Here is a 9,985-nt window from a genome sequence, read left to right on the forward strand (position 1 = left end):
GCCAGAGTGACTCACTGAGCAAATTCAAATTGTGCTCTCGCGAGAACTCTGGATTTCCAGGGTATCGTGTTCCCCTGATTTTGTAAAGAAAACTTTGTTTTTCTTACATCCCTCTGAGGTGAACGGAAAATCCAAAAAGGCAACATTCTTCATTGAACTGAAGTAATAAGGTCCACATTTAACAACAAAACTACATCAAAACATTTTTACAAACTACAAACACATGCAGTTGTGTGAGAAAGTACTGAGCATACGACCGGATAAATGATGCTGCACGGGTTGTGTGAGAGTTTGTCGTTTAAATTGGTCCTAATTTACTTCAATTCATGATGAATATTTACCTTTTTGGATTCTCCGTTCACTGTGGAGGGATGCAAGACAAACAAAGTTTTCTTTACAAATACAAGGTAACATGCAGCGAGTAACTGATTCACAAACAGTCATTTTGCAGGTGAAGTGTTTCTTTAATAACCCACTTTCAAAAGTGCATTAACAGGCTCTGCTTGGAGAACACGTCGAGCCAAGTGAAGATGTATCTCAACGATCAAAAGGAGTGCTGGGTTGTTGATATGGGCTTGTTGTACTATAACATGACATGCTGTATGTTTGACAGTGTGACATATAGTCACTGTGTTGCAATGAATGATTGTTATTATCATCATTTTATCTGTAAGTTATTTGTTGATTAATCCATTAATATTTCAGGTCGTAAAATGTCCATAAAGTTGTCCAATTTTTTACGATTCTAAATCGATTTACAATTTGAAAAATGGATTCTTCTAAAATTGAATAACTTGAAGTTGCTGTATGTGATTCTGGAGTTGTTAAAAACACCAACGCCCAGGGTTGGCAGTCGGACAGAACCACCAGTCCAAAGCGTCAGTATTTGACGACCTGAGAATGAGACTCAACAATCAACTATCTTCCTCCAGAAAATCAAACTGCACCTTTCAAAATGAGCTTTGTAAGACACAGGTGAAGTATTTTGTGAACACTCTACACGCCATTATCCAAAGACCTGTGGCTGTATAGGATCATGGAGAACGTTGAAAGCTGTCAATCAGAAGAAGAATCTAGACACTCACTCAGTCAGTCAGTACGTTTGCATGCACAGTTAGGTTGAGCTACAGTTACAGCTCGACTAGGTCATTTAAATGAACTACTGTCCTTGTCCCAGTATACAAGCACGGGAGGGGAATCCATTTATTGAGCCAAGTATGTGCGACTCCTCTACGATAGGTGGAGATATGCCCCCTTTCAGCTTGTTAGTATTGGACCTTTTTCCTGTTGACCTATTACGTCACAGACCAAACAATGGACAAACAAGTTAGCTACAGTTAGCTAGCTGCTAACTGGTACCATGGTGGACAACTTTACAGCTCTGTACATTTGGTCCGTCCAAAAAGTCACAGCTCTGGATGTAGATTTCTCCATGTTGTTACCAGCTTCTTCTTCTCTTACACATTTAATGCTATTGGACTTCCGGGTCAAAGCCCGGGGCGGAAACTGTGGAGCATGCTCAGAGCGCCTCGGCCAGTTTGGGTCTGATTGACTGTATACATGCAGGACTCACATGATCTGGGTGTGTTAGTCCCACTGTGAGAAGTTAAATTTAGTTTGATTTCAGTCAGACTAACATGTTTACATGTGCTATAAAAGTCCATTTTTAGTCGGACTAACACAATAAATCATTTTTCTTTGATGCCATGTAAACTCACTGACTGTTGATGGTCAGTACATTACACTTTCATTTCACTATTTTCATATGTGCAGAGGACTGTAAAATATTTCCAAACTGAATGATGTTGCCAACTCACACACACATTTTTCTGCTCAGTCAGACAGTGACCTTCATCATGACCAGTTAACTCAGCAGTCAGTTATGTTTGGACTAAAAATACAAGTGAGAGCTTTGGCCCACAGTGCACTGGAGTAAGATCCTGAGAGCAGTTCCCTGTTTCTACTTACTGAATCAAGAATCAATCTTAATCGTGACATCAAGAATCACATTCAGATGAGTTATGACACTGTCAAATATTCCCACAATTCATTTCAGCAGTTCTTATAACACTCTGACATGTGTGCTTGTAGCAGTTTAACAAGCTTTGATAACGTCACAGACTGGGCACAGTACCTGTAACTTGGCCTACGATGGCCTGAGAGATCCTGCGATTGTTGAGGAAAGTTTTGATCTCTTCTTTCACCAGGTTGCTGTCTCTCCTGCAAAACCAACACAAAGCCATGGAGGCATTAGAAGTGTTACACTGTGGTTAAAACACCAGCCTTTGCTCTGACTAACCTTATTCACTGATGCTTCTCTTTTTTCAGCCGTCCCCGAACACTTGACCTGAATTAACTCCAGTAAAATTCTGGAGAATAAGCCTGCACCTCGGGGGACGCTAGCTGTCATTATCTGATGTTATAATAGTCTCTCTTTGTCTCTACCATTCTTTGGTCTCGCTTCCCGGCTCGTCCTCACCCAGCTGTCTGATAACACTAAGCTCCACCGTCCTCCTTCTTCCCTTACCTCATGTACTCCTCCACCTTCTCCTCCAGGTCCCACTCCTCCTCTCCCATCATGTCGTAGCTGAATGACCGCTGGACCGCCACACTGGGAGGGTAGAGGGGCGGAGGCGAGGCCTCGTAGCTATTGCTAGGGGACAGAGCGGCGCCGTCAAGGCCGGAGGTCTGCGTGGTAGCAGAGGCTAGGGAGAGCGAGGAGGAGGAGGATGAAGATGAGGACGGGGCCGGAGCGGCTGTGGTGGGGGTGTTGTTGGACTGGGCGGGTTGGGAGTCACAGTGCGACGGGCGGTGGTCCGGGTCGAGCCTCTCCAGGGACTCCAAAGCGTGGATGATCTGAGGTTTGGTCATGCCGGATAGACGCAGGCGCTGCAGGAGGTCGATCTGCTCGATGGTGTAGCGCGGCTCCACCTCACAGCACTCCATCCTGGCATCTGCAGACACAACGTGGGGGTGCACGTTTGATCAAAGGGAATCTGAGACTGTCACTTTGAAGGAAATACAAGCCCATTATTGTAAGTGAATATGAATCAACTGTATTAATACACCAAAGGTCTGCACGCTGGGGTTGATTTCTCACCAGATGAACAGCACCCCAACACTGCACAGAGTGTAACCAACACATATACTGCTATATTTATCTCTACCTTTGATCAGAACTTAAATTTAGATAATATGTCCCAAACTTTTTCAGAACCTGCAGACAAACTGATCAGTGATGAAAGGATTATTAATAGATAAAGAAACCCAAATAAAAACAGACAGTCAGAGCTGGATTCAAACACTACACTTCCTTTTTTGGGGGGGTTCATTTATCTTATGCAGATCTGACTAAACTGATTTTAGTTATGCTAATAGCACAGAACTTTGAGTAAGACTGGTTTGAAAAGCTGAACTTAGGGGGAAAAAGAACAGACCGCATTCTCCTCTGAAGAACCCTTGGGTCATTCAAAATTTTGGCACCCTTTCAAACACTTGGCACAGACACTTGGGGCTAACCTTGCTCCATTTGTCCAGGGTGGAATTAAAGTAAGATCACCCTGGCATTCATAACCTAACATCAGGTCCGCTGGGCCTAGACACATCCATCCATCCATCCGTCTTGTCATGTCCTATACCTGTCAGTCAAGGATCGTAGAGAGCCTTGCCTTTGCGTTCTCCAGCGTGAACATCACACTGAACTCCTTTAGAAAATCTAACAATTTGACATGACCTTGCATACTTGAAAGGGTAGACATGTGGGACGACACAACTTTGCACGTTTTACCAATCTGGTGAAACCACTCTTCAATTCGGCATAGGTGTGATTTTGTAAACAACGTCACTTCCGCCTAAACACACAGTGTAAAGCTGCGAAAAGCACAGCCAACTCCCTTTAAAAAGTTTGTCCTGTTAAATGAGATGTGAGCCACTCACTTGAGCATTTTAAAGATGTGTCAAGTGCACTACTGTCTTGTATTTACCTTTGTACACAAACAGGATAAAGTTGACCAACTAGATGCAAGAATTCAGTTTCACATGTTGTGTTTACGGGACAGAGAGGCACCATCACACCTACACTAAGTCTGCCAGTTTACCACACTGGTGTTTTGGTAATTCCTGCACAAAACTAAAAGGTCCAGGAGAAAGCAGCAGGCTGAGTTTAGCTTTAAAAGTAAGTTAACGGTGTCCCGTGTCTGAGGTGGTCTTACCTGGAGGAGGGGGTGACACAGACAGGCGCCCCGGGAGTGGTTCAGTGCGCGGGGTCGCAGCGGGGACACACCACTGTCGCATGGCTCCGCGGAGTTCAGCTCGGCTGGACCTCTACAGAGTCACACAGGAGACGTGCTGCAGTGTGTCGCGGTTAAGCTGCCTCCATTAGCATGCTGGCAGACATACAACAGCAGATGACTCGCTAGCAGGCTATGGTGGCTAAGCTAACACCATCAACTCCGGCTGGTTCCCCTGAGCTGAGCTCCAGCCTCACACCGATAGCTGCCTGCTGCTACCTACTTGTGTCAAGGTAGCCAGCGCGAGACAGACAGAAAGCGGAAGCGATACAATGCAACCTTAAAAAATAAAAGCATTCGTGGCATCTAAAGACAATGTCCAGTTTTTTAAATTTGTATGGTTTCTCTAACAACAACAACAACAACAATAATAATAGTAATAACCTCTCTGTGGCTTAGATTATATCCCCACAAGAACAGAAAGACAGACAAAAAACAGTTCCAACTATTAAAACTTTACTTCTGAACAATAAGCATTGACTTAGGGACTGTACTCTATTTATCAGAAGAGGCAGGGGTGTGACTTCATTATTACTATTATAATCATCATTATTATTATTTTATCATGACTCTCCCTCACACTACAATATGTTTCCTTGAGTTTCCCTTTATTTTTTATTTTATTTAACCTTTATTTAACCAGGCAAGTCATTAAGAACAGATTCTTATTTACAATGGCGGCCTGACAAAAGGCAAGAGCCTCTTGAGGAGAAGGGGAAAGGGATTAGAGGGGTATCAAAAGATAAAAGAAACAGCAACACATACAACGTGCATTACATAAAAGACAAATAGCATAAAGTGGCTAACAGAGAGCAGCATCACATAGTACAGCAACAACAAAAGTAGCGCACACATGCAGCAGGACGGACAATGCAACATCAGCAAAAATAAAATAAGTAATGCAACAAATAACAACAAATATACAAAGACAGACTGGCAGAGCAATAACAATAGCAGCAGGAACAAGAAGCCGGCAGACAGAAGTTTTAGAAATAAATATTACTGGGTCAAGAACAGCTGCCCTGAGTGATACGGGAAAATGCATGACCCTCTCTCCATCATAAATAACCACATTTTTGTAAAATCACACTAGAGACTGACATCTTTTCGGGAATCTTGTGGGTCACGTGATTTCTGTGGGATTCCCGCGGGATGGGACTCAATTTTTCTATTCATTACGTGACTAGGACAGGACAGGAGAAAAAGACAACTGGACAGATCAGACGGGAATCATATAATAACCTATTAATATAAAGTGAGTCAGCAGCTATTACTTTGTTTCCACAGAACACAGGGAATATATGTGTGAGAACACGTCATTTTACGTTAAGCATGTCAAGTAAAATGCATCATTTGTTAATATAATATTATCACGATGCTAATTACTGTTAGCCAATTCATGGTAATTCCTATTGTATGTTAGCATCAAGCTAATGAACTCAGCCAGTGCGATTTATTCGACACATTGTTGTATCAGTTCGAATCAGAATAAGGTTAATTACAAAGTAGGTTTTCATTTACAACAAAGGTGCATACAAGAAACATATTAGGAGGAAAGGAAATCAAATGTAAAGGTAAAAAGTACCACAACAGTTAAGAATAAAATACAGGCTAGAATAGAAATATTACAATAAAAATATGGAAAAAAACTGTGAAATAAAAATGTACAAGAACATAAAAATTACAAAAAAAATATTGTGAAAATATCTTAAAATAAATGTGTACAGTTGTTTTAGCTGTTGTCAGAAGTTATTTCTTAATTCAGCATCATGCTGTACTCTATAGCTGATTGAATATGCATAGTTTTTATATATGAATATGCAGCTTTGAATGAATGCTATATTATTTATAAAAATATAACATGGGATTGGGACAGGACGAGTTATTTTTTGGGAGCAGGATGGGACTGGAGTGACAATTTACTTATGTGTCACCCTCTAATTCACACGAAATGTGGGTATAGAGCAAATATGTAAACAGCACGGGAGTGAGTTTTCACCTAAACAAACAGCTAACTTCTTAAGCAAAATGCAAATCCTTAAAAATCGCATCATGACACAAGCTGTGTGCACTCAGCAGAATATGGCTGCATGACCGCCACACACAAAACCAACAAAAGTTATTAAGCCTCCACATCACACACACTCATTAAAGCAAACCTGCTTTTTACACCACTAGCAAGTTTATGGGTTTCAAGGGTATTAAAATTAAATACAAAATTAGACAATTTAAACATAAAAATCCTTCTCCTAGGCAAAATAAGAAACATAATTCCATTTTTTTTTAAGTGCCTGCACCATTTTGCACCGACCCCTCACCTGTCATAAGTAATGAACAGTCCCTTACAGTGGCGGTCGGCTGCATCTCCAACCTGCACACTCTTTGCCCTTCATGGCACAGTTACAGTACGTGAACTATAGGAGTAAACTGGACTTTAAGTTATAAGTGCTGTATACAATAACAATCAAATAATTTTATCAGCTCTGATGTAAAGTTAAGCAAAAGTTTTATGTTACACATTTGGAGAGACGATTTACCACTGTTTCAATCTAACGGTATAATTGTAAATTGGACGTTAGGGACTGTTATAAAGGAGGAAGGGAGTGGTGCAGAAAAGGGGGAGGCATGTCAAATAATTTCTTAAACAAAGGGGAGGGACTTGTGTTTTTATTCTGGCTTAGGAGAGGGGCATGCAACTTTAAATGGTTGTAGTCTGTATTTATTTTACCGCTGGTGTTTTAAAGAAAACAAGCCTTTCAAACATGCCTATGGGCGAGTTAGTTGCAACATTTATTTCAGCCAGAAACTGTTAAAACACACATCATGTGTGACAAACTTCTGTCATCAAAATCGCTTTCTTCTACGTCCCATTTAAAATTTGGCCAGGTACAAACTGCACTGCATGACGAGTGTAAACCCACACAGGGGCTCAAGGGAAAATATTTGTAGCTCAGGAGGAGCAAAATAAATACATAAATAAATAAAGAGTCACACCCCCCCTGTAAAGAACAGTCCCTTACTGTAGACATGAGACCCACCTCTGTAGCTTGTTTCTGAAAAGACTTTGTATACACTGCGCTCTTATTTTGAAAGACACCGAAAATGTCTTACTAGCTTGACACTTTAAGTCTATCTTCTCTTGACCAACAACTTATCTAAAACTTGCGATATTTAACTTAAATCGACCTTATTTCAGATCAGCTGCTCCGTGTGAAACCTTCACGGTTATATGAGGCTGCTAGCAAACATTTGGTGCGTGTTAGCTCGAGGGGCTGTGAGGCTGGGACACAGCTAGCACAGTTAGCTCGCTAGCTAGCTAAGTTAGCCGCTAGCTAGCAACGGATTGTCCCAGCGCGGAGCAGCTCTCTCTTACCTCCCGGTGCTGTGGGGAGACAGCGGCAGCCGGCTGGACCGAGAGGGAAGATGGTGAAAACTGTGGAGAAAGTGGAGGTCCGCCCGAAACCCGCTACAGAAAGTAACTCCCCGGTCCGCAGCAGGCGGCGGATTAACGAGCAGAGGGTGAACGGTGCAGGGTCATATTGTCTTTCAGCTATGCAGTGGGGAAATAGTGTATGCAAATGTGGGGAGTCTGTCTCAATTTATGACCCCTCACCCGACACCACTGTCAAGGCAGCGAGAATCATAATCATCATTTCCGGTTATACTGTACTTAAAAAATACCATGTCTCACTGTAAACAGCACTATGAGCACAAATAAAAGTTAATTTTACATTTTGGCAACATTATTTGGAAATTAAAAAACAAACAGTGCTCTCTCATATATCTAGTTTATTGACATTATATTTTTAACAGTTAAATAGTTTTATTTTGGTCAGCTAAAGAAAAATGTGTCACTAAATATATCTGCCTTGACGCAGCACCACCCGACACAGAAGTGCGTTTGTCTGCAGATGTAAGCTGCCTTTCTTATTTGCAAGCATTTAAAGAAAAAGTAAATAGAACAAACCACATCAGTAGTTTACTTTAAAACACTGGAAAAGATTTCACCTCATGACATGCTGTAGGGTCAGTGGTGCACCCAGAACTTTACAGGGGTGACCAGATGGGGCCACTGAAAACCAAGAGTCTTCACTACATTTCAGGAATTTGATCGCTGTTCAAGTACATAGGCTATATATATGGTCCTATATGGGTATATATATGGTTTAATTTGAAGGAGGAGATCACTGGAACCAAACTGGGAGCATCCTACTAATTTGTTTGGGGAGACTTGACGGTACCCACTCAGACATCTTGACATGAGAGTTCATGGGACCCTTTAAAAATGGCTGTCCTAGTTGTTCTATCGGCAAAATTAAGCCCAAATTTGGAGCATTATTTACCCCCCTCGCAGACAAGCTATGCCATCGTCGGTGGTAGCAGTGGATGCCTTAGGTTGTGTAGTTTAATAAGATACCACTACCTTAACCTCCAGCTTTAAGATGAGTGTGCTCCAGCGTCTTAAAGACAGTGATGTCAGCCTCCAAATATTTTTGCCAGGGGAAGCAGTGGGGAGGCCAGTAATTTTACCATGGGGCCACGGCCCTCTCTTGGAGGCGCCAATGTGTAGGGTTGCTCAGGAATCCCTCACAGTTGTCTGATTTTAAATATTTGTATGTGTATATATGTGTATATATGTGTTTCTGTGTGTGTAGCTGTGTTGTAAAATGACAAATAAATGAACCTTGTAAATTTGTAAATGCTTTGTTTCATGAATCATTTAGTGGATACGCACTGATCAGTTCTCATTTGCACCCTACAGCCTGAAAATACATATTAGCCCAGCTTTTCTTGTTTGGTTGACTAAACTGATTTTACATGCTGGTCCAAATATTGTTTTTGCCTGGAGTTGCAGGTTTACTATGAGTCAAAGAGCTTTAGGCAAGACAGGTTTATTTAGTGTCACAGCACCTTTCAAACACAGCTGTAATTCAAAGTGTTATGACAGAGATGAGAAGATAATTATGCAGCGTCACCACTGATTTACCACTGATGACTAAAAAATGACACAATTGGTAATTTGTTTCAAACAAAACATTCTCCCCTGCGTTTGGCGCCTGGGCTGTTTTTCCCCTGCACCATCCGGGTGCCTCTCAGTGTAAAATTAATTCATTTTGGTACAGTCCTCTGAAGCCTGCAGAGGGACCAGAATTCAACCTCTCTCTTACAGGTGGGTTGAACTTAGACAGCTCGTCGTGTGATGTGATATTGCTCCAGTGTCTGAATGATATGTCATGTTGTCTTGGTACCCAAACTAGGTAACATCTCTTATAGTTAGCTCTCAGAGCTGGAGGTTACTTTGGGCCTCCCACTCTCCTTGCATTTTTGCACCTTGCAGACAGCCTGCTGCTGCAGAGAGTGAACATCAGCTGCTGAGAAATCTGATACACCAAGATTTAATTGTCCAGCTTCACACAGTCAGGCCACAGACACATGCAGCCTGTATGGTCTGAATCCAAAAGAATACTTTGTCTTAGGGCTGATGTGGATGTGTTCTCTCTTTCCAGATGTCATCCATTGTAGAGACGCTTAGCTGAACTGTGGACCACCTCCTCAGTTCTGGACAATATATAAAAACTACAAAACAGTTCAAGCATTTTATGAATTAGTGTCTGACTAGTCCATACCCATTGGTAGCTTTGTCACCTTCTACCTATGCCAATCCTCAATGCCTATGTGCAGTTTCACATAGATTG

General features: G+C 41.8%; 1 protein-coding gene across 12 annotated transcripts in view; it reads right to left on the bottom strand.

The window, feature by feature from the left end:
* Positions 1 to 8,308, bottom strand: part of zgc:91944 (uncharacterized protein LOC436941 homolog) — a 29,443-nt gene extending 21,135 nt beyond the window's left edge. For 7 of the 12 annotated variants that reach the window (XM_050035498.1, XM_050035496.1, XM_050035497.1 and 4 more), the window contains exons 1-3: positions 4,212 to 7,655; positions 2,528 to 2,954; positions 2,135 to 2,220 (exon numbers count right to left, since the gene is read on the bottom strand). In XM_050035498.1, coding sequence (XP_049891455.1) covers positions 2,135 to 2,220; positions 2,528 to 2,954; positions 4,212 to 4,293 — 595 coding nt within the window. In that variant the 5' untranslated portion in view covers positions 4,294 to 7,655. The other 5 variants (XR_007569271.1, XM_050035485.1, XM_050035489.1 and 2 more) reach the window with 4 other exon arrangements.
* Positions 8,309 to 9,985: the final 1,677 nt, after the last annotated feature.

Source organism: Epinephelus moara, chromosome 22, assembly GCF_006386435.1.
Source record: "Epinephelus moara isolate mb chromosome 22, YSFRI_EMoa_1.0, whole genome shotgun sequence".
Classification (NCBI taxonomy): domain Eukaryota; kingdom Metazoa; phylum Chordata; class Actinopteri; order Perciformes; family Serranidae; genus Epinephelus; species Epinephelus moara.